Source organism: Oxyura jamaicensis, chromosome 3, assembly GCF_011077185.1.
Source record: "Oxyura jamaicensis isolate SHBP4307 breed ruddy duck chromosome 3, BPBGC_Ojam_1.0, whole genome shotgun sequence".
Lineage (NCBI taxonomy): Eukaryota > Metazoa > Chordata > Aves > Anseriformes > Anatidae > Oxyura > Oxyura jamaicensis.
The window spans coordinates 77,475,675-77,502,074 of NC_048895.1; the positions used below are offsets into that span (position 1 = coordinate 77,475,675).

At 36.8% G+C, this 26,400-nt stretch overlaps 1 protein-coding gene across 9 annotated transcripts in view; it reads right to left on the reverse strand.

The window, feature by feature from the left end:
- Positions 1-15,040: 15,040 nt before the first annotated feature.
- Positions 15,041-26,400, reverse strand: part of FUT9 (fucosyltransferase 9) — a 119,757-nt gene continuing 108,397 nt past the window's right edge. For all 9 annotated transcript variants that reach the window (XM_035320006.1, XM_035320003.1, XM_035320008.1 and 6 more), the window contains one exon: positions 15,041-24,988. In XM_035320006.1, coding sequence (XP_035175897.1) covers positions 23,901-24,980 — 1,080 coding nt within the window. In that variant the 5' untranslated portion in view covers positions 24,981-24,988 and the 3' untranslated portion in view covers positions 15,041-23,900. The remainder of the gene's footprint in view (positions 24,989-26,400) is intronic.

A 26,400-nucleotide genomic window follows, 5' to 3' on the forward strand; every position in this document is an offset into this window, starting at 1 on the left:
TTCTCAGGGCTACCTCAACAGATAAAGTAATTCAGATGTTAAACCATCTGTAATGCTTCTTCCCATAAAACATAGAGTGAAATTCTAACACACCAATTAATTTGTTATTTTTTGCTTTCCATTCACAACACTGCAAAGCCAGGCTGTTTTCAGATGTCCTATGTTTTATTCATAAATCTACCTTTAAAACAATAATAAATTTTAAATGATACTAAAGCAAAACACTTTTAAGTTATAGGCAGCTACAACTGTTCCCTTTCAACCAAAATCATTAATTAGGGATTATAATATTATGTATTTTAACATGGTTGCAATTATGTTTTCTCATATACGAGCTTTTAGCATTGATTACCTTTATTTTCATTTAAATTAAAGCCCAAAAAGAACAAAAAATAAGTCAAGTGCCCATCAGACAGTATATTCTCACACAGAAGTCAAAGCACTGAATGAAATGAAAACCATCTCTGCAGGAAGAGTACTTCATAATTTAAAAGCAAAGTACACAAAAATCAACTACTGTGTGTTTACTGCCTCATATGCCATATGAAGGATGTTATCACTGACACTTTTTAAATAGCTCTTCAAAATGAACTTGTTCTGTATGGCTTGCAGCTGTTTGCATTTTTATAAGTCTGGGAGAAATTTACAAATTGTGGATGGATTTGCACTTATTCAGCTTTGTATCTCAAAGACTTTTTAGAGATATATAAAAGGCCAATACAAAAACAATTCAGTAAGGAAAAATAAGGTTGGACAAACCTGTTTTTACCTCACAGATATTGAACAGCAAGATAGCTAGATTTCCTTTTCATCTCTGTTAATTTATTTTAATCTATGTTCTGAAAACTGACTGGACACTGGCAAGAACATAAACATACAAGTTGGATAATGACATTAGGTTGGTTTTTGTCACAGGTGATACATGGCAGGGAGAATCCAGTGCTCTGAACGTCCGTGCAGGTCCCATAAGAGGTACGTGACTGGTTCTGGACACCAGAAATAGTATGCTTGAGCTAGCAAAATGCTCTCCTGCATCTCTTTTACTATATCTAGCAACAGCATGCTTTGACTTTCAAATCCCATGCTGCATTTCTCAGACTGAGATCCAACACGAACCCCCAAGCATATTACCTGTGACATAATAAAATGTCAAGCAGCCACACACACATAAAGTGACTCATTTTACAGTATCTTCTTATAGTACAGCCTCATTTTGAACATCATAGTGGTAAGTGTGGATTCTCTTAGTTACCACATAGCCCTCAGGTAAAAGAAGTCCTTTCATTTTTGCCCCTCATAACTAAAAGGCAAAAAGTTGTTTGCATCTTGATTCTACCCCTGCAGAAGATCTTCACAGAATCACAGAATATCCCGAGTTGGAAGGTATCCACAAAGACCAACTCCTGGGTCCTCTGAGTCCAACTCCTGGGTCCTCAAAGGACCACCCAAAAACTAGGCCATGCGTCTCAGAGCATTGTCCAAACACTTCTTGAACCCTGGCAGGCTCAGTGCCATGACCACATCCCTGGAGAGCCAGTCCCAGTGCCCAACCCCCCTCTGGGTGCAGAACCTTTCCCTAACCCCCAGCCTGACCCTCCCCTGTCCCAGCTCCATGCCGTCCCCTCGGGTCCTGTCGCTGTCCCCAGAGAGCAGAGCTCAGCGCCTGCCCCTCCGCTCCCCTCGAGAGGGAGCTGCAGGCTGCCATGAGGCCTCCTCTCAGTCTGCCCTGCTCTGGGCTGAACAAACCAACCGACTTCAGTGGCTCCTTACATATCTTCCTCTTCATTCCCCATTTTCATAGCACTCCTTTGGATGCTCTCTAATAGTTCTATGTCCTTCTTATATTGTGGCACCGAAAACTGCACAGAGTACTCAAGTTGAAGCTGCACAAATCTTCCTCTCCAATTTATTTCATGCTTTACTGACATAAACCCTTTCCCACCCCTTCCTCTCATTAATCCTCTCTGCCCACTACAACAGTTCTTTGATCATTCACCTCTAAAAAGTCTGTGAATATCAAAATGATAAGTCATTCTGGACTTCTAAGGCAGGATTTGCTTCCTCTAATTTAACTGCCTATACTTTCTATATTAAGATTTTCAGCCATTCATTTAAACTTCATTTACAGTGAGTGGGGAGAGACAGGCATCTTCAAGTATATATTCATCCTACCTAACTAAAATACATACCTTTTTAATAATTCCTTTAATCAGTTCAAGGGAGAAAGCCTAGGTGAAAGACCTACACGTAAAGCTACTTTCATAGCCTTAATATTATGCAAGATGAAGCATCCAGTTGGTTCTTAACTACTCATGCCATTTGGGAGGCTACTGCTTCCAGTAAATTTATTGAGAATAGAGGCAGTGAAGATTGAAGATCACATCAGATACCATAACTGGGGATGTGATAGAATAGTGAGCTTCTTAGTCTGGAGTAACGCAGTAAAGTAGTAACACTTTCAGAATAAATGTTCTCTTTAGGATTGCTCATGATCTCCTCAGCTATTGAGTGTTTACATTGACTCTGGCATGAAGCTTTTTTTTTGAGATCTTTGATTTCAGTAATAGCTAATTGCGAAATACCCTTGGAAATTTTGTGTGTAGAACAAAGGCAGGGAATAGCGTAACAGGTATTATTTATTCCTTCAGAAGAGATGGAACAATTTTGATGAAAAAGCAAGAGTTCTACCTGGACAGCACAACAAAAACAGTAAAAAAAAATCTTATTTTCTTGAAGCATTTATTTCTTTTACTTTTTTTTTTTTTTTTTCTTTTTCTAGCTGAACTGACAGTCTGAACACAGCGAATTTTCTGGATCATGAATTTCTAAAATGGTCTTAGTTGTTTTACACTTCCCTGTTAGATGCTTCTGTTTGAACTTGTCCAGGTTCTATAACTTTTAAACATTTTAATTTCCACCTTTTACCCACTAAATACCAATTCCCCAGTGTTGCTTCATTCTGCTTACAGTTTTTCTAAACCAGTGATTAGAAGCCCATAAATCATCCAGTTTCCTGTTTTGCTGTTATGACACTGCAACTTGTGTGCTTCTTTTCCTGTTGAAGAGGCAAGGAGCAGGTGATGAGCTGCGATGCTGGGAAGAGGTGACTTCTCTCCACCTACAACCGTACATGATAACCCCACAAGGCTGAGGGAGGATGTGACACGTAGAAGTGTTCCCTCGCTACATGATGCAACATTAGCAAAGACAATCCAGTACTACTTTACATAGTTGAAGCCATTCAACCTTACTCACATTTCTGCAACAAACGCACGTTTGAAACAATGTAGGCTTTGGATCTAAGCACATGGGCTTCTTCATCTGCAAAGTTTCCTTGCATAGAGCAAAGTGATAGGTAATGGGTGAAAATTTTGTTTCACCCCTCCCACCACACAGAGTTACCAGATTCGTATCTCCATCTCCTTGGCTGAATCAGGGCTGAATATCATCACCTCACAGGACGGACCCTTTGATGCATGTACATGATGAATGCAGCATCCAGTTCAGCTCACCACATTATCAGAAAAACAATTTGAAAGAGAAATTAATGCTTTATTTTTTCCAGTTTTATCTACTTTAGAGTTTTAACAGTTATAATCTCCTGAATTTAATATAACACCAGCAAATATTAGTGTAACCAAAGAGAGGGACCAGACTGTAGCACTTTTGTCTGTCCTAGCTCTAAGCTTTGTGGAGGAGCCTGTTAATTTCACACTGTGATGCAATGCATAGTCAATGGTAAAACCTTCATCACATCAAACATCACAGGACACAATATAGTGAATGGGGTTTTTAGTCTGGGAGGACAATTCAGGTTAAGTCCCTTAGGCTTTTTCTGATGCTGATAAAATATCCTCATTCGTGATTTGGATAACAGAATAAAGAGTAAGCTTATAAATTTTTCTGATGATGCTGAGCTGAATGATTTGAAAGCACTGTGGAGGAATCAGAAAGATTAGAATTCAAAGGTTCTTGATAAATTGAAAAAACAATCTGAAATCAGAGAGAAAAAATCCACTGAAGGAAAGGGTATAGTTCAATGTTTAGGAAGGCAAAATCAAAGGTTTAAGTACAAAATGAGTTACAACTGAGTTGTCAAAGATAGTGCAGGGAAGACTGTGAGGGCTATAGCAAATCACTAATGAAACATGAATTCCTGCTGGGATGTTATAACAAAAAAAAAAATGTATCTCATTCTGTGATATATTAGCAGGAAATATATATAAAGGAAACAATTACTTCTTCTGTTAAGTGCTGGTAAAAAAAAACTGGAACTTGGGCAACAGATTTAAAGAAAGATCTATATAAAAACTAGAGACAGACCACTTAAACCACTGAAATGAAAGAAAACTGTACTTCTGAAGCAGTTGGTTTATTTAATCTAGAAAAGAGAAGAGGTGGGAACATGGCAGCAACCTGTGGATACTAAAAATGTTACTGTAAGGATATTGTCCATAGTTATCAGAAGCAAGAGAAAGGTTACTTTGCAGCAAGGAAAGTTATATAGCAGTCTATAAGAACTTTCAGCTTTCTTGAACAGTGCCTGTTTTATCACTTATTTATTGTGTTTATTTTTTTTTTAATAGATTAATGTAGTTCATCCTAACTAGAGAGATAATGCAAGTACAAACAGAAAAACATGTATGTTTACTCATTCTTTTCATAATTTACTGTGAGATCTTACCAAGGTGAATTGCTTACTTCCAAAATACTTAGTTAAAAGATGAAACAGATGGGCAGGGACTTTATGTTGTTATGTGTCTATTCAATTATAATTTAAGTTTACCAAACTATGTTCTGTCCAACTGGGGACCCATAAACGTGCAGTATATTCAGTGCTACTCACAGTACAACATTTGGTTGAGATTTGTATAGACTTAATAGATAAGTAAGTGGATATCAATTTAAAATCAATATAAAAAAAATCTTAGAAAGCAAAAACTAAGACCAGAAGATATGCTAACCTTATCTTAGAACAAAATATAGAAAAATTAGTATGGTGGTTTCACACTGTTATGTAGCTAAACTCCACCGTGCTGCTTTTTCATGCTCCCTCCTCAGAAGGACATGGGGTAGAAAATAGGATGAAAAAAGTCTGTGGGCTGAGAGGAAGGGGAGATCACTCATCAATTACCATAGTGGGTAAAATAGACTCAGCATAGGAAGATTAATGAAATTTATTACTAACAAGCTAGAGCAGTGAGAAACTGAATGAAAACTAAAACCACCTTCCCTCCCCATCCACTCTTTTCTACTTCCTCCCGACAAGCGGTACAGGGGAATGGGGAATGGGGGCTGCGGTCAGTCCCTAACGCTTCCTCCCCGCTACTCCTCCATGGTCACTCTCTGCCCCTGCTCCATGTGGGGTCCCTCCCACGGGATGCCATCCTTCCTGAACTGAGCCTGCAGCGGGCTGCAGCGTGGAGATCTGCTCCATGTGGGACCCATGGGCTGCAGGGGGACAGCCTGCTCCACCAGGGGCCTCTCCACAGGCTGCAGGGGAACTGCTGCTGCCTGCCTGGAGTACCTCCTGCCCTCCTGCTGCACTTACCTTGGGGTCTGCAGGGCAGGTTCTCACTCCTCTCTCCCAGCTGCTGTTGTGCAGCAGTGTTTTTTTTTTTTTTTTTTTTTTTTTTTTTTTTTTTTTTTTTTTTTTTCCCCTCACTTCAGTCTGCTCTCCCTGAGGCCCTGGGCCTCAGGGCTATGGAATAACACTGCACTATTTGCAGGATAATCTAGATTGTGGTAATGGTATATTCTGCTAGTAATGTTCCTCAGTGAATAAAATAGAAAGACCTAAAAAGACTGCTTGGCCACAATATCTTGGATAAAGCACTCTGAAGATATTGCTGGTGGGGTCAGAGACATGCTATAACTGCAAACTGATCCTAACTAAATATCAAAATGGGACTTGATAAATTGTAAAGAAATTAACAAGTAAGCAATCTGAATTGCAGCAATCAATTATTCCCCCCATCTTTCCTGCAGTTTAATATTATGCTGAAGTATAATCCCATTGTAGTCACATAAATTCCATTCTGGAAACAAGGTAAACAAACATATTTCTACACTTGGAGTCACTTCAAAGTTTATGAGCAGTGTAGGCACAGTTAAATATTGCTGTTCTAAGAATGGAATAGAAGGGCCTTGTTATCTTATTAAGGTTTCTGCTAGAAAAGGGAGTAAGAAGGATGGGGCAGAGACAGAGGGTAGCTTAAATAGAGATGTCAAAATATGTACCTTTCATTCACACTGTGTTAGATATCAGATGGTGTCATCTCGCTGGTGACAGACTGATCTAGAACAGCTTGGAATATTGAATGTAAATCCAGCTCAACATAACTCGATTATTTTATTTATTTTTATAAGAAACATTGTTCTTTTAACAGGATCCAACCAACTCTCAGGATATCTACATGGAAGCTGTGGTGATGCATATTTTTGTACTGAGTTTTGAGCCTTGATGAAAAAGTCATAATTTGTTATGACATCAGGGAGTGTTGCACCAGTAAAGTGTTTTTAGTGTTCATTCTCCTTAAATGTAGAGTGTCGAAATATGAAATAGTAAGTGAATTTGGATGGACTTTCAGTCAGTCATGTATGCAAACATGCAAATACTCCTTTGATTCCTTTCATGCAGGATGTCCATATTGACTTAATTCACCCTTCTCCTATGTTTCTATAAACATATTCAGTCCTCACTGGATTCATTAAAAGAATGTGTCACTAGATTCAAGGAATGTCAGCATATACTTATTAAAAAAAAAAAAAAAAAAAAAAAAAAAAAAAGAATTTATTCTGCTTATTATTTATCTTCCATATCTGTATAAACAGCATCCTGGTCTTGCCTTCTATTTCAATTATATGGAAAATATCATTTTGGAGAAGAAAAAAATTATATCCCCAAATAGATATTGTGTGGTGCGGAATAATGAATGAACCATTTAATCAAGAGCTACCTATTCTCTAAATATGTGAAGGACTCGATTCACTCTTACACTGTTGAACTCTGGAGGACTTTCATAATAATCAAGAGAGGGAAGGCAGGACCAAATTTAGATATAAGTTAGTTTCACATTTTATGTAATATCAGTTGTAGAATTTTGTTTTCATTAAGAATAAATTATCACTAAAAAGGGTAAATTCACAGTGAATATGTGAATGTGAATTGTCAGCATGTTGTCAAATTGATCACGCACTGAACTGTAACAGCAATTTCCTGAATGAGTTCATAGCTCTTTCACGGTAACATGATTGTTATCCCCAAGGGAATATGACATTTTGTATGTGGCGGGTTGTTACATTGTTCTAGTTCATGAGAAAGACACGGATCAAGAATTTAAGGAAGGACATAATATTAAATGCTTAAATATGTACTTACCTTTAACTGCATTTATACTACTGAAATATGTCCACAGCCATTTTCTGGCACTAGCCAGCATCTAGCCACGCTAGTCTAGTCAAGTCTATCCTCCAGAACAGAGTAATCTCATTAAATGCCTCTTGGCATGAGATGACTCCTGAAATGTGCTAAAGCGATACTGGGAGTGTAGCAGCTGGCCTGAGGCATAAACGGTACCAGGGATCACTCTAACAATTTAATAATATAGATCAGATTACAATGCCTGGGGCATGATGGAAAAAGTGACCTTATATATTCATTTCCCACTGCCTGTATCTACCTTTGCAGATACGGATCATAGTTTCACTGAAGCCAGATTTCAGAGACATTTGGGTATTCCCCAGTCACTTGAAGGACCAGCAAGGAGGGCTGGGGCTGAAGGCTGTGGGGCTGAAGGCTGTGGCAATGCATATACAGAAGCAAGGACAAGTCTTCTGATGTTCATGAAAGAGGACTGAGAAACCTGTATCTTCCACTTATATGTGACTGAGTCGAGTGCTGGTTCCAGAATTGGTTAACATGTCTGAATTTTATAGAGAAATACGGTACTCAGTTGCTTGTGTACTGCACACAATGTCATGATGCCAACGCAGCAGCGAATTAGCTTTATCCACATGCTGCTGCCTCCGAGGTGTGTAGCTGGCTTTCACATCCCTGGCAACCTGCTGTTTAGCACTTCTGTGAGCTAACGCAGGTACAGCTGGATAAGCTTTCAATTAACTCTCACAGCAGACTTGCTTTGAGAGAAACGATACCATTAGACAGTCTGCCACCTGCTGCCATATCTGAGTAGCGTGCCACCGGGATTGCCTGAAGAGTGCACACAGACTGGTAAATATCTAAGAGAGGGGTTTTAGAAGTTGGCCAGAGAATATGGTGCTGACATTGGTCTCCAGGAATGATAAACTGTGGCATCAGTAGGTCAGATTTCAGATGCTATCACGGCAAGCTCACCATGATGCTTCTGTGTGAGGACGTAAGAAGGATCAAAGTGGGTTAGACATGAAGCCTACCTTGCCCAGTGGCCTGTCTCAAAGAGCAGATACAAGCAGATGCCTATATGTACAGTGTAGCATGCTTCCTAAAATAGTTTTTCTTTAATGCCTGTTTGGCTGTGTGCTTACTTGTGAGCAGCTTGCATTTAATGAACAGTTGGGGAATGGTTGTTCTTTAGCAAAAACTCTTAGCTGTCATTCTAATGATTTTTTTTTTATTATTTTTTAAATATGTGGACATTTGGGAAATACTGTCTTTGTAGGTAAGATAAGAAGAGAAATATTGCAAGAAAGGAACTTAACGTGATTCCTACAAAATCAAGAGTCTGATGAAAGATCTTTGTAAATGGATTGAAAGTGAAGCAGTAGTTTCAGCACAGAGGCTGGCTTTTATCTTGTTTCTTCATGGAAGGTGAAAGTTGAGCTTGTGTTTCTCTAAGGGTGTGAAAATGGTAGATATTTATAATGCTTCATGGAAAGAGCTGTGTATCAGAATGAGATATTATAGATATTTCCTAAGGATATGAGGCTTAGGAAATGTGACTTACTAAGTGATGAGTGATTTTACTAGTGATTACTATCTCCTTTATATGTATCTACCTATGTTTCTCTGTTTATATCTTTCACATTTCAAAATTTATCAGCACATGAGACAATTACACAGAATATTTGTAGATGTGAAGATAATATGTTCCTATAACATTCATTGAAATGGGCAACTAGATAGTTCAAACAGTCCTGTAAAGTCTTCCTTCTGGAAGAAAGTCTGACTTCTGAATGCAGCCCTCCAGAGACACCAGGGGATCCACAAGAGAGAGCTATTATGAATGTCCTGATTGTGAGAAAAGCTTTAATCAGATATCACACCTAATTATATGCTAGAAAATCCAGCTACAGGACCTGAATTCATAAAACTAGGCTTCATTCCTTCTTGTGCTAAAGGATCTTAAAAGAATTAAATGTCTATTAAGGGGATGGAGCTGGTGATGAACTTCACTGAATGACTGCTGTGAAGAGGCATTATTATGTTTAGAAAATAAATTGAGAATGAGCAGTGTGTTGTCAAGGTAAGAGCTGGTGGTGGAGAAGGATGTTTTGAGGAACTTTTTAAAACCAGAATGTGTTGTAAAGTAAAAGCCACAGAAGTAATTAGCTTCAGAGGAGATGATAAAGCTTATTAAGCCTGTTTTCTGTCTTGGAGGTTGTCATATCATACAGTGGAGATATTGCTGCAAGTATTAGAACAATGCAATCAACAGTGCCTTGAAATTAATGTTTCTGGACTTCACAAGCAATTTCAATTATATTATGCTAATATGTTAAAATAGGAAAACAAAAGTTATGTAAGGTTCTTAGATAATATTAGGGTGCTGAGCTGGTAAATGAATGAAGGGAATTCTCCTGTAGTGGGAATAAGGGACTCAGAAACATTTAAGGGAGGAGAATTGGGAAATGCCCTCAAGCTGAAGCAATCTCCTATTGGGAGAGCAATAAAAAATCACTATAAGGCCAGAGACATCTCCAATAAAGGGCTCTTTGGGGAGGGGGCTGGAAGAGAGATGGAAAATGGATCAACCATTTTAGAGAAGTACTTTTGAAGCTGGTACTACCAAGCATCTCAAATACTATGTAGAAGTCTAGTCACTCATATTCAGGAGGCTCTTGGCAGATAAAAATATCAGAGCATAGCAAAACTGTGATGTGAAAAGCAAAAGGAAGAGAAAACTGAAAATAGAGAAGGGATGCAACACTAAGAAAACACATCTTGAAAGTAAATTTCAGGGAGGAAGAAAACAGTTTTTCCTCTTTTAAGCTAAAGAGCAGTGCTGTCACAAGATAAGATGGGCTTCAGTGAGAAGGAATACATTAACTATTGTAGCACCATGATTCTAAGCAGCAAAACTGCTCCCTGGGTAATTTTAAGGTAAGGTATGGAACGATTATGCTCAAGTTACTGAGAATGGCTGGTTCTGGGCATTCTGTCTCAAAACGTGTCCTTTCCAGTCCTGTAGTAAATCTCAACTATCAAGTTGGCATTAAGAGGTTGGCAGAAAAAAAGACAGGGGGCTACAGGGTAGGAAAGTAATGGGAAGGGAGAAAGGAGCTATCTCTTCGGTAAGAATATCAGCATTAAATGTTTTCCAAAATATCTACATGTTTCACTGAAAACAAGCTGTAGTTGCTTTTCCTGAGAGATTAAGACAAAAACCTCTTTGTTAATGACACCTTTATTAATGATGTGGTCAGTTGTAGTCAACTGCTTTGTAAAGGTATGAGTTAATGTTCACCACAAGGAGAGGCTCCCAGGTAACTTAGTCACAGATTTAATCCCAGGATTAAGAAATACAGAAAATCACCTAAAGCTGTTTTTCTAACATTAGGAGAAAAAAATACTAACCTTGAGGGAGAAGTCTAAAGATTTCCTGGATGGAGGGGTGTAGCAGATCCCTTTCAGAAGGGCAATGGCTCAAGGTGAGCTTGCTCAGGTGCTGGGAGTGGTGCGGGCAGGTGGTTACATTGGTATGTATGCATACTGTGCTGTACAATAACTGAGCTAGTTCCTCCTGCTCATGGCTGCACTGTGCTGAGTAGACAGCCTGACTACCTGAAGTGGGCTACGTCATTCATAAACTCTGCTTCAGGTCTTTAATGTAGGGGGATGAAAACCTGAGTATTTACACAAGACACCAGTTTGTCTGGAAATTAAAGGCCCCAGTTCTGCAAACACTTGTGCAGATGATTTTCTTAAGTATGGAAGGATTCTTATAGCCTTTTATGTCTACAATTTGCATTATCAAGGAAAAACAGCTTTAAAAATGCTGAAGGGTCAGATCTATTTCATTAACTCTTTGATCTCCTTGGTTGAATGGAAGATTGGAAAAAGCAAGAGTTATCATTATTATCATTATGGTGCACATTCCTGCATATTTTTTTGCTGATAAGAAAGAGCTCATGAGCTGTGTTTTCATTTGTAAGTACATTTTCGAGCCTTATAAAAAAAAAAAAAAAAAAAAAGTGGAAGCACTCTGTCTTGCTATACAATATGTTTATCTGTGAAAAGCATTCATCTCAAACACAAACTCAAATTGAATGCATCAGAGACATGTAAAATCACTACAAAGATTAAAGTTTCGGTTCTGTAATTTTTGTAAGAGGTTCTGAATGATAATATTAAGTGCCACTGCTTTCAGAGCTAGTGGAAAAGAGCATGCTCTTTAGTATCAAACAAACAGAAGATAAAAGATTTTTTCAGACATCCAACATGAAAGACATGAGAAAAAAAAAAAAAAAAAAAAAAAAAGACGAAGCTGCACTTTTGAACACTCTCTTATTGACCCATATCTTGTATGGCCAGTGGGTGTCCTGCAGGATTAAATCTGCCTCAGTCCTCACCAGGCAGTGCCATCCAGCTCTCAGGAAAGCTTGGAGATGAATGTATTTATTCTTCATTATTGCTAGGCAGCTTGTCTGGGGCACTGGAGAGCTCCATGGATCTGTGTGGTGCTCTGTTCTAGCCAGAAGCCAGAACACTAGGTGCACACTCAAGGGTTGCGCTGAGACAGAGTTAATAAACGGTGCTGGACATGAGATGGATCTATGTAGGTGGATTTTGCTGTAGTAAATTGTATGGTATGTCTAGATGTATCTGATTTTTATTTTTCTATTAACCAGGGAATCTCAGATAACATCTGAATGCATGGTTATTCTGTGATATTGCTCTGTCCCCTTACTATTGCTTGCTGTCTTTGAGCTCAGGACTGGGTCTGGTACAGTACAACCACATGACAACTTGGAGCAATATTGGAATAAAAGGTTTCAAGGGCAAAATTGCCATTCTGGATGTGATTGACAGATCCAGTTGATTGTATTACAATATATTTGGTTGACAAGCAGAACCAATTAAAAAGCACCTGATTGCCCATGTACCTTGTTAGATTTCATCTCAGTGCACTTATCAGTGAATTAAATCTAATTTAATGACAATGATGGGGCAGTGGTGTAGGAGTATAGGGCTCAGGAGTGGTGTAGGAGTATAGAGTTCAAGTGTACAGGGGCTCGAATCATTCTAGCTGAAAGTACATGTTATTATTATTATTTCTTTCATCTGTCAAAATAGAATGCAAAAATATAGATTCAGTGCAGAAGGAGAGGACATGATATGGCTGAGGAAACCAAGCTGACATAAGGTGGAAACAGTGTCAACAAATGCCAGAAACTGTGATGGTGCTGGAAAACAAGACTGAGAAGCTTATAAACCAAAATGAACTTTGTACCTTGAAAGAATGTGTCTGAAAGATGGCAATGAGCTATTAGATGATTGCTCCTCTTGCAGGAATAACATGATTATGGTGTATCAGAGAGTCTGTGACTATATAGAAATTATTTTGAAACCTTTTGCAACAACTTTTCCATTTTGATTACCCACAGCCCACTGAGTATGTGTTCTTCACACATGACAGAATTCAGATGACAGAGGCCAAGCGAAGAATGAAAATGCTGTTGATGACATTTTCCTCATTCAAGAATCCTGTCATTGAAAAACAGCCTCCTTTGGGGGAAAAAAAATCTCATAAAAGTGTTGAAATTAGTGTGGAGCTTCTCAAATTAGTCTTAATATTATTTAGTTATTATGGAAATATTAATATTATTTTAAATCTTGAATTAAAAGCAAAAATTTTGAGAATAATTTTGACCTTTCAACTAATTTTTACTGAAAAAATGGAACCTTATATTTTTTCACCTTTCAACACAAGCAGCTTTCTATTTTCTGATTTATTGTACATCAAAAATAATTTTAATAAAATTGTCAATGAACTGCTAGATAATTCTTTCTTAATGTGATCTTAGGCAGGACTGAAGATGAAGACACGCAGAATAGGTGAGATGAGTTGCTCTCCGACTCCTTTTACTTTTTTTAACTTGTGACTCTTTCTCATGTAGTGGGAACTTATTCATTGCACCTCTCCACACCTACATGTAGGCATCTGCTCTGAGATATCTTAAGCTACAAACAGGTCTTTTGCCTAAAGGCTTGTTATCCTATCCAAAAACTTTATTGGAATTAAAATACGTGTTGAGAAAATATTAGACTTGGAAGGAAGCTGCTATTTTAGTGAGAATCGACACAGGGTATTTTGTAACGTGGTGTGGCAGGGTACAACCAGCTGATGGACCCAGAAGTGCTGTAACTATTTGTCTGTTTTAACTTCTATATCAGCTTTGCTGAGAGGTGGTAGCCTGCTCTCAGACTCACGCTGGCTATATATTCAGTTCAATGCACTGTTTTGTGCCAAAGTACCAGCCTGTGTAAAGCTAATGTGGGGTTATTGCTTGTTTTACTGCATGAGGAAGTTGTACCCACAGCAGCCTTATCACTCATAGATGTGGTTTCAGCTTCTGGAACCCTACTGCTGGCAGTGCTAGAAACCTGCACACCTTCTGTGCACAACTGCTTCTGGCTTTCACTTCAGGGCTGTGCTTCTAGAGGCAGATCACTAAGTCAGTTGCTTCTGACCTGGTTTTCCAAACAAGTAAGGCTTTATGTCCAATAAGTTTGTGTATCCAGAAGGGGTTTGTATTTGAGAGGGACAAATTAAATGGATTCTTTGAGAAACAAAGTTCTGTTTTAAAGGCAGAAGGTTGTATTAGTTGTCCTATCCTGACTTTTTGATTTGGCTTCTGAATGTAAGAAGAGGAAATGAGAAGGAGTGAAAAATGAAATGTGACAGGGATTTCTTTCCAATGTACTATTAAAAAAATAATTTGCCTATGCATTTTTCATGGCTAAGTTGAAGATAATGATAATTCTGTTTGAGCAAATGACATAAATCTAAGAAACTTTTAAAGAATGTATCCAAGTTAGCGAAGCTTTAGCTCAGGTGGAAAGCAAATTACCCACCTAATGGGAAGGAGAAGGATTTTTGAACACCCTAACCCATTCTACAAGTTGCATTGTAGCCAAAAATAATATTCTGCCTTGCTTCTGTTATCATGGGGACCAAATGCTCTGTTCCATTGGGAATGCTGCATTAGTTAGTACATTTATTTCACTGGCATATATTTCAATTTTATTTATTTATTTTTTTTGCATACATACTTGGAAATAAAACTGACACCACTGTGTTAACCACTTGCTGTTGTAGACATACAGTTAAGCTCTGTGAATATAGGTTAATTGTACAGTAAAGCAATGAAATATGAACATGTAAATTACTTCTCCATTGATTATCCTCTGAGAAATTTTAAAGATAATTTATTTTGTAAGAATACATAGACCTAATAAAGCCTATTTTCCAGTAGTAAATGTCTTGTACTTTCAGGAAAATCAAATGATTGCTCAAAGAGTGCCACTTTGCATCGTCAACAGCAAGGCAAAGTTCAACAGTAGTACCATAAAGATTTAGCTATGTTGCTTATTGTACACAGGAAAGTCATACAAGAGTCCACATGAATTCATTCTGACCCTGACCACTTGCAATGATTTTGTGTGTAACAGCTTAAAAAAAAGCAAAATACTGTTTGTGAAATCTCAGCCAGAAGTCATGGGAATGACTAGCAACAATCTTTACATATGGCTCTTGTTGAGAACTCCAAAGGAAAAAGAATGGCATTACACCTACAAAATAATGATCAAAGACTGTAGTACACTTAGAATGTTTTCTTTTATTTTAAATATACCTATTACAATAATTTGTTAGGCTTATATAGAGCACTATTATTTACATAATTCAGTGTTTATCCTTTGGGGTGAATTCCAGTGCTCAATAAATAAGAGTCAGTGAGCTGCTTGTTAACCATGTCAGAATCAGAGTTCAGAAAGATTAATTTCACAGAAATGATGAAAGTCCTTGAAATGGTTACAGTTACCTATGGTTTCATACAGTAGGTATCTTCTGACTGCAGTCAAATTGTGTTTAAAATTCTGACCATAGTTATAGGTAATCAGAACAAAGATTAACAACAACATCAAATTAAAAATATACTGAAAAACATCAGTGGCTAAACCTCTACATTTTTTTAGATGCATCTCAGGGTGATGATATTGTTCGAAGGTAACAAAGAAACAGTTTGGTAGAATTCCTGTTATAAAACGTCATGGGGCAAAATATACAATCACTAACAAATAAAAAATACAGCTTTTTACAATATTTCCTTTTAACATGGCATCTTAAAATGTGCCTGCAGATAAGAATGGTTTTCATTCTTTTATTAAAATTCAGTTTTCCATGGTTATTATTTCTTACACATGAATTTATGCATTATGTATGCTATTTAAAACATATAAAAGATTAAGTTGTCAGTACAAGAAATATTATTAGTTGAGAACATGAATAAAGGATTCATATCAGATCCCATTCGATGTTATGTGTGTAAGCTCAAATACACAAGAAAGGAACTTTGGTCCTGATCTTTCACTAGGAGAGTAAATGTGGTCCCATGTTTCTACATAGAGAACTTACTATCTTTACGAAGATTGTGCCAGTCCTGAGTGCAATCCCATGTTAACATGATCCATGCCCGAAGTGGGTTTGAATCAGGACAAGCAGCTTTAGGGTTTTTCTCCTAATTCTCACCAATGTATTTTGGAGGTCAAGTCCATGGCACATCATGCAAGTGGCTGAATATCTATGACATTCAGCTATGGCACCCAGTATTGTTTCTCCAGCAGAGAGAAAGATAGAGAAATGCAGCTCATAACTACCAGGCATTTATCCTAGTGAATGTAACATTATCATCATTATCATGGACCAGAAACTATTGTTTATTGACAGTATGCCTGCTTGTTCAACAAAACATTTTGAATTTCAGCAGCATTACAGCTTTGCAAAGAATAGTTTCTGAAGTACCTTGTTACAGTTTTGAACATCTGGCACATTTAAGACACCCACCCACCTATTTAAACAATATTTTAAAGCAAAATTAATGTTTGATATAAAATAACAGTTGTGTTGTAAATGTGGAAAAATAGCCTACAAAAAATAAGTATAAAAGTGATATCAGATTTATGAATATGTTTCATATATAAAGAAGTCCAGGTGACTAATCTGTGTGTTAGAAATGGCCCTCGACAGGCTGTGTCACAACAGTACATCACATTTTTCACAGTTTACAATAACACAGATTCACTATATGATGACACCTTATGTAAGAAAAATAGTATTTTACAAACTATACATTTGGCATCTATTTTTAGATTTTTTTTTTTCTGTTTATTTGTCAGTTCCTTTTTTTTCTTTTTCCTTTTTTTTTATTTTCTTACAAAATAGTGCAAAATTACAGTGCGTTAATAGAAGATTTTGCAAATCCTAATAAAAAGACATATGTAACTTTCTTTTGTTTTTAATTATTATTATTATTATTATTATTCACTGGAAGCAGTTTGGCACATTAGGATTTTGTATAGATGGAAAATCTTCTCATTTTGTTGTCTTCAGGATATCCATTGAATCCTTGAAACATTAACCTGCACCAAGGGAGTTAACTTTCCATACTTTTTAATCTCATTTAACATATATATTACAAAAGAAAACAGCAAAGGAAAATATAGATGTTATGGTTAAATTATTTATCAAACATCATACATGTATCAGACCGGCTTTTCATAACATGTTATAAGGAAAAGGACTGATGGGAACATTTTCATTTGGTGCTGCTAAGTGGTTAGTTATAGCTTCAAGGCTCCGGAGGAAATTTATCCCAATTTCATAGATTTAAGTATTAGTTTATGGTCTATCTTTCACATTTTGCTGTCATGCATGTCCTTGTATATAGATCCAAACTGTCTGTATCAAGTCAGGGGGACAGGGTTTAATGAAAGCCTGTCTTATGCTGGACTAATTCATATACAGAATAACCAACAATTGCTTTTCCTGCCAATTCGCAATGATAAAATGATTTTTTTTTTATTTTTTTTTTACTAATTATTTACTTAGGAATGTTAATGAAGAGTTCCCCCAGGTATGAATACTTCATTTGTGCAGACAAGCACCATACTTCAAAGAAATGCCAATGCTCTTGAAGACAACAGATTACACATGCCTGTGTAATCACATACAGGCATGGTACAGGCTGCAGGACTGGGAGCACCCTAGGTCACCCTGTCTGTGCACTAAGAAATGCGCAAAGATGTCACATGAGTCTCACTTCAGTTCTTTACCTCCTTAGCTAAAAGTAGGAATTAGAAGCCTGGTTGAGATCACAGTATCACCTGCTAGGGGTTCCCAAATAGCCACCTGCACCAACCTCCTCATAATTCAGGCAATTAACCCTGAGGTGAAAGGCTCTGCCATGTGACCAAATCTCTGAACTCTCTACTGCACAGAAACTGTTGGGTTCACTTAATTGTATGGAGAATATGGCAACATAAAGGTTTCTCAATTAAATAGCTTTCCAATAGAGTAATTAAGTGACTTTTTCCAATACAGAAACCACAGGATGATGTCTCTAGGACTAATTATTTCTCATGAGTTTATGGTTTTATTATCTGTATCATTCTGTGGCATTTGTGCCATGAATTAAAATTACTACTGCATGGTTTATTTAATCAGTTTCTTGTCATTTCTGTATTTTTTATGAACATATCTAACCAGTATGAATGCTACACTGATTCTTTGAAGTTAGAATGGGCTGTAGCACTAGAACTTTTTATTCATATATTAGAAGGAAAACATTCACGAATGAGAAGGTTGCTTTTTACCCCATCCATTCCACTCTGGGCTCATTCTGTATTATTGAATAGGAATGTCCGAAATCAGCTACTGACTTCAGTGGAGTATTTGCATGAGCACGAAGTAACAGATGAGGCTTAAACAACCATTTTGTATGAATTGTATTTGTATTGATTGAGGTCTAACATCTAAAAAACACTTATATTAGAAAAACAAAACAAAACAAACAAAACAGCAGAATTGTCATCCAACGTTCAAAAGAATACCCACCAACTGTTAGATAAACAAGTACTTCACCTAGCTTCTCTTCTCAATAGTTTACTGATTTGGATGAAGGAAGCACTTGAATATTTGACTAACTTCCACCATTAGATTTAAATAGGTCAGAAGCTTCCCTGTCAGCCTGCACAGACACGCTGGTGCCCTTTGTCTCTCCCAGGCTGTTGATCTCTAGTTCCCAAACTTCTAGTTTAGCTTAAATAAGTAGTCCAATTAATTTACTTACAACTCAGATGTTTCTGGTTATATACTTCTCCAAGATGAAGGATGCAAACATTTCCTCAACAGAGGGAATAAGACCACTTGCTGTTTTTCAATTATATGCCTTTTCTTATCCTCAGAAAGCAAATAAGAGGTAAATCAGGGGTTCATGTTTAAATGCCCAAATAGCATTTGGTCAATGCTCTTTGATACATGGTTTACCTCTTAGGTTGCTCTTTGCAGAGTCAGGAGTTGGACTCGATGATCCTCATGGGTCCCTACCAACTCAGGATATTCTATGGTTGTTCTGTGATTAGATTCATCCCCTCTAGGACATACTCAGTCTGGGTTAAATGGAAGCAGATGTGACCAGGTTTTATACTTTCTTCTTAGGAGAGTATTCTAAATACCATCTCAGCAAGCCTCAGCTGCTCTCACCTCTGTATTCAATACCCAAGTGCACAGCACAGAGAAGCTGTAAGGTGGGGTGTCATGCTGAGTGGATGACATGAGATGATGGTGGCATACGTTATATGCTGAAGCACAAGAGTAGGGCCAAAGTCTGATGGATAAGCACTAAGCCAGTCTGAAGAGTTTTCAATTTGGAGTAGCCAGTTTACTCACAGAATAGACCCATGGACACACAAGTTGGCCTGTGCTATAGACTGTGCTCTCTGGCACAATTCCCAAAAACAGTAAAAATATACTGTTAGAAACCACAGTGCATTAAAAAACTTAGATGCTCTTAAATTTTAGCATGTGCTTGAGTCTCATGGTCATATGCATGTTCTTAAGGTCCTTCCTGAACTAGCTTCAAAAAGCATTATTGCATAAGTGCAGAAGGATTTATTTCAAAATCAAAAAAAGAAAAGATTAAGAATAAGAATTCTTCATGTCAAACAGGAAATATGATTAGCTTACTGACAGACTTCAGTCTTCCTCCCCCAATGTCATTTTTTATCTAATAAAAGAGATAATACAAGGCCAACAGGAGTGTCATTCTTGAATAATCAGCAACAATTACTGGTTATTTAATTGATGCTTGCCTGATAAGATAAAATTATATGGTAGTTTTTTTTTTTTTTTTTCTTCAGTTCCAGGTTGAGAAGTGAACATAGGTAGCTAGAGCCAGTAACTGTCTGTTTACTGTGATCAGCAGTGCCAGTTACACAGACAGTGTAACATGCAGCCCCACATCCATATTCTAGCTCTCTCAGTCCATCTTTCATTTCATTTGATGTATTTCTTAAAAACCAAATATGTTGCTGGTTCTTTCTTGCAGTCTGTGGGCCTCGCTCAGGCTGCTTGTTCATTGCAATCACGGTCACCTTGATGGCAAGAGGCATTCAAAGAAACTGGCAACCCAGATTTGCTAAGGAAGGGAGATCTCACATTGAGCATGAGCTGCTATGGTCATTGAGTGTTGGTGAAATGAAAGGAAAAGTCTGCTTTAGAAGGATCTGCTGCCAGTTTGTCTGATGTCTGTTCACATTCAGTGGGATAGCAATGTATCTGATGTTAGCATTTTATCTGTTTTGGATCTTATTTTCCACACTGATTAAGGCAGTATAATGTTGATAGTTCAGTGTAGCACAGAATTCCTATAAACAACCAAAAGAACATATAGTAAAAGAAAGAATAATGATTACTCTCTATCTTCAATGACTGATAATATAATATGTGACAAGCATGCTGCTGGATTAGTGGCCTGGCAAATAAAATGAACTGACTGGCTGAAATAAAATTGTTACGAAAATAGTAAGAATTGATGTGATTTCTCATCTTTAATTTCTCTTTTATTGTACAAGCATCTTCTTTTGACAGTGGTACCTTGGCATAAATAATGCCTTGTTTTCCATTTTAACTAATTCCGTGTAATTTTTCTTTCCATAATTAATTATTTTTGCCCATTCTCCTTCAAAGTGATTTACTATTTGAATCCATTATGCTAATTGTTCACGTAGGATGGCACACAGAAAGAGCACAGACAGACTGGAATCAATCTTCTGTGAGTTAGGTGTGTAGGTCCAGGCAGACTGCATTTTTGCATGCATGAAGTCCAGATAATTTACATCCATTGTTCCCATCATTTACCACCTAGGCTGGATATGCCTAAAGATGTTACAGCTTCTGTCAGCAAAGCTCTTTACATTCAGGACTGCTTAAGGCTTGACAATACACGTAGATCCCCCTAAAATCTTCATAAAATGGCTGACTCACTTATGTTCCAGACCACACACTTCAGGAATATTAGTGAGGCATCAGGGCCACGTCTCATGTTAGGATTTGATCATGATTCTTAGTCATTTCAATCTGGTTTAAATTTCTCCCCTGTTTTATTAATCTTTGAAACAATTCAAGTAATGCATCCTGAAGGCAAAGTATACAAGCTTGTGTAGAGTTTTTGTGACAAGAACGACTCCTTTTCCAGTTCCAGCAAAAGACTGTCATGTACCTTAAAATTCAGCACAAGATTAGCCATGCTGGCTGGATCCAGTTCTCACAGAAGTAACAATATTACTTGCAGGCTTAACACTTAGCATATATTTCAAAATTTTCCAGTGTGTACTCCTATTTATCTTTTTAGTAACAAGTAATATATATTCCCATCTCATCTCATTATTGTGCTTACTTGTTATTAATATAAGAATTTATCAGCTGAATCTTGAAGCCAAGGAATTAGTCTCCTTAGACTAAGGCTTTGTAATGCGCAGCACAACTCCTGCTATCTGGAATGAGGAATGAAATAAATGACTGTGCATGTTCACCAAAGGGTGAGTATACTTCCACTGAGGTCATTGCAAAGAACTTCCAAATTCCAGCATCAAGGAAATCAGGTAATCTAGCCAAAGCAGTGCCATATTCAGCAGCTGAGAATTTCACAGCCCTGAAAACAAAAAGTATGAAGAAACAGAAAGGTTTTGTTCCTGTGGGCAATAGCCACTTGCCTTCAAAATGATAGAAATATTATTCACATTACAATGATGTCAACACTTGGTTTTAGAAGACTGGGTTTCCTTATGTTGCATTAATTTGCAAGGTAAGCCCATCTTTTTTCCTAGTGGAATGCTGGTGAATTTAGGAGGTTCACAGTATCTTGTAAATTAGTTTTTTTAAGACAGCAATACACAGTATAAATAAATATCTAAATGGAGACATAGGGAGAACATAGGGAGAACACAAGTGTTTCTCTAAGATTTTCAGATGAGTTTCTGAGTTCAGAAATGTAAATATATTACTCTTTCAGCCTTCTATGTTTCTATTCCGGCCTAGGGTAAACAAAGTATCTCACAAATCACTTTATTGTTTCTTAATGCTTATCATCACTTATAACTTGATCCATTATTGCAGCAAACTTGTTGCCTGCAAATTTAATCTTAAGTACTTATCAATTAATTGCTTCATCAAGGTCTTCTACATCACATAACTAGAAGTTTTTCCAGTTAAACCTTTAGACTTTTTTCATTCTTTTCTGTATGTAGCTTCTTTTACCAGGCCTTACTTTAGTAGCAGGACATGTATTTGTTCACAGTAAATGAAAAGCATATTATACCTTCATGTTTCAAGCTTTTTACATGTTATTTTCTTTTTCTTAGGGATGTCTCAAAAGTTTGAACTCAATGTTCATCTGTTAACTATTGGAACAATGTACGAATTTTACTGTGTGATGCTTACCAGTGAGTTTGTACCTTTTAACATTTCTTTTACTTCAATTTCTTTTACAACTCTTTCTGTAGTTTAAAGAAAAGATAATATAGTCAGAAAAGAATTCACATTTCTCGTATGATTTTAAAACATATCAAAATAGTAGACACAAGATTCTGAGAGCTGACTGCAACTCAGTAGAAACTGTAATCTCTAATATTTTGACCTAAAAATCCAAGCTGATTGGCTTTCAGTTGGCATCAAAATATATCCATATGTCTACGTCATTAAACTAACCTTGTACTATACACAGCAATCCAAAATTTAAGTCTTAGCTGTTGAAAGAAAAAAGTAATAAAATCAAATGACACACATTAGAAACAGACGTATTTTTAACAATCATGACAATCATCACATTTCTGTATTTGTTATCAGAGCAAATTTAATACTTAAAAATCTGCTTGTATATTCAGATTTTGAAAGCATCTACTGTTTTTAAGAATGCATTTGTTTATACCTGTCACATAAAATATTTTCAGAAAACAAAACTCATTAGCTTAATGAGTTGAATGGTTGAATATGTCATCTTGATAACTTATTTACTGATTTTCAGCATATTACTTTCAGAAAAGAAACTCGCCACTCAGCAAGTTGTCCAACTATAATTACAGTTCAACAGATCTATACAGAATTGGAGAGAAATTTGACAATTAAAAAAAAGAGAGAGAGAGAGAGAAATTTCTAGAATCTTTTAACAAGCTATTTCTGAAAGGTTACTATTACCAGCTGAATTCAGTGCACTAGTCTGATGCGATCAAATGCCTATATTAAAATCTGTTTACTTCTGTATAACACCAATTAGAGCCCTGATTCAGGTAAACAATACTTGATACACAAGGAAAATTAAGGACATGCTGAATTTAAATGCATTCAAAAGTTGGATGAATCGGGCTTTGATCACTAAGATTGTTCATCTTGTTTATATCTGGCTTTCTCTACACTTTGGAGAGTAACAAACATATTCCTAAAGTAACTCTAGGAGCTGTTTCTTAGGAAACTCATCCTTTTTAGAAACAGAGTGTCTGCTATTGTGTATTTCTACATTCTGCATCCTTAAAAAGGGGTGTGATTGATCACACTGGAATAATGTCAGATATTGAACTTCACTGTGTTCTTAAAATACAAGATGACCCATAAAAAAACTTTACTGTTTTTTAAAACATTACACACATTTCAGAATAGAACAGAAAATTATGTTCTTAAAATTCTCTATGGCATTTAAGAGTCGTGTCCTCATTTTCCAAATAGGTTAAAAAGCAAATAAAATCTTTTAAAAAAGGAAAAAAAATGTTAAAAATGACTACTTTATGTGCAAGACTGAGGCATACTTCACAGACAATGTGAAAAATCTTGTTTAAAAATTATAGTAAACAATCAAATATTCTTCAGTGCACATAATTAGTATGTACATTATAATTTAAAACTGAGTATTGATGACTGCTGCTCATGATCTTTAAAATCTCTTACAAAATATAAATAGGACAGCCAAGGGAGGATAGCTGATAAACCATGACATAAGGTTTTCTCTTCCTTCTTCTTCTTTTTTTTTTTTTCTTATTTCTTTCCTCTCCACTTGGACTAAAGATTCTTCTGGCGTCTTCAAAAAAGTGCACACGCGCACACACACAGACATACACACACACACAGAGATTAATTCCAAAACCATTTTTCTAAATTTCCAATTGACTTGTATTCCTGGTGTCTTTTCACATGATCACAAGCAAGACATGCATGTGATTCCCAAAACCTAGGAAGATGCACTGAGAAATCCTTTTTCCAGTTGAAATAACTAAGGTACATCTTGTTATTTTTGTCAAGCATTAGAAGATATTCTGCCAACTCTCTTGGGGAGAGAAAATCTTCCACGTGTATGAAAGAATCTGATGGAATGTAATTCTCATAGTTTTCTCTGGAAGGGCCCAGTACAACTGGTACTGATCCAGCCAGAAGAGCATTGTAAAGTTTCTCAGTAATATAATCTTTGTGGATTGAATTTTCAAATGAAAGGTAGAATTTACAAGTAGAGATAGTTGGAATTAAGTTTTTATCATTGACGTAGTCTCCGAAGGCTTGCCCATAGGTATGGATTTCAATGTATTTGCTAAGCTCATTGTAATACTTGACTCGAGCATGCTCAGGGTTCCAGTTACTTACAACCCAACACACCAAGTTTTCTTTACTTGGCACTTCATATGTAAAGGAACTTGTACCGACCATCATGAAGCCGTAAGGCACCTGAATATCTGAATCACGCCGATAAGTAAGGGTCAGGTTAAAGAGGTGTTCAATGCCGCTTTTTTGTGGAGTATGAGTTGGAGACTCCAAGTTCATCCAAATCCATTTCTGGAATGGTGGCCTGGCTTGCTGAGGTAAATTAGTCAGATCCCAGCTAATGTCCCTGTGATGAATGAGAACTGCGTGGGATTTGTTATATAGGGAGCGGTCAATAGTCAGATGGCACCCATGGATGTTGAACATTGTTTGGCAGGATGTTAGATCAAATGTCTGACCAAATGGCCAAACCCAGATCAAAATAGTAGTCTCGTTAACATTATCAGTTTTGGAAGAAAAGAAGTTCTTCATTTTCAAAACTGAGCTGGCTGATTCTATAGGACCAGAGATCCAGCTGTTTGTTGGTTTAATATAAATTAGTATAAATGCCATGAAACAACCAAGGACAATGAAGATAATCAAAAATGGCCGGAAAATTCCTTTAGATGTCGATGTCATAATTTGTTCTGAGAAAAAAAAAAGAGAGGAAGAGAAAAGAGAGAAAATAACATCAGATATTTAAATCACATATATATGTCTTGTTAATGCAATCAGACATCAGACCCCAAAATGGACAAATTTCAATATCATTGAGCTATAATCTCAGAAACTTCTTCTAAGTAGAGATGATATGTTATGGGTGCCCCATCCCTGAAAGTGTTCAAGGCAGATTGGATGGTGCTTTGAGCAACCTGATCTAGTGGGAGGTATCCCTGCCCATGATAGGGGGGTTGGAACTAGATGATCTTTAAGGTCCCTTCCAACCCGAGCCATTCTGCAATTCAGTGATTCCATGAATCTAAGTTTCTATGAATCTACACGATCTTGCACAGCATTCATGGCAAAAATTTGGATAATGGCATATTTCTCCTCTTCACAGTAGAAGCTATTTGACATAAATTGAAAGTAGGGTTTTCTTACATGTAATACTTGATATATATCAACGTATCTTAAACAGTGTTTTTGCTTAAAACCTAGGCTGAGGATTTGAGACAAATGAAATTACTCTTTCATTCTATCCTTGTGTGTCTGGGTGAAGGATAATATGATGCAGTTTTGGTCCATACATATTTGTATGTATATATGTATGGAGGATGCAGCTAAGAAAATAAGAAAAAGGAAAGCACTGGAACTTTAATTCTGTTATCAATAAGACTGTCAGAAAATTAGCTTATGCCTGGTGGGCACATGGATATGAACATTTGTGCCTTTTCCTGAGAACTCCAAGAACAAGATAGGGAAGGAAAGCAGCAATACAGGTTCTCAGCTCCCATATTCAGCCTCACAGTTCCCACATAAAGAAAAATGAACAGCAATATGTCCTTAAACATTTTGTTATGCTTTTATGCCACAGCCCTGTATTAAAAATTTAAAAAACTACAGATATGCTGCATCTTTTTGAGGCATCATTTTATTTTTATTTTTTATTTTTTTTTTCCTTGGGGAAAGAAAGGGTGAGAAGTTCATATAGTTTTCTTTGTCCTCTTTCTGGTAGTTTCTTCCTAAGATAACCGATAAATCTCTTTCCAGCACTAGTCTTCCATATGTTTCTTGTGAAACCTAGCAAAGTTAGGGATTGCTTGTGGTTAACCTCTACAGCTGTATGTAGCCCTAGAATGCAGAGGTGTTCTAAAAATAAAAATAGTTAATATGTAAAAAGTGTTATGACATAAAATGAAAAAGGAACAGAAGTTAGTTATCAAAAAGAAGTGTTCTAAATATACCGGCCAACTGTAGAAATGTAATTCTGCAGTGCACTTCAATTACTATAAAATTAGTCTGACTTGCTTTTTCTGCATGTTTTTCAGTGCTTTGGATTTTTGTTATCTTTACTAGCTAGCTCCACAAAATAAATAAATAAATCCCACCCCTAAATGTA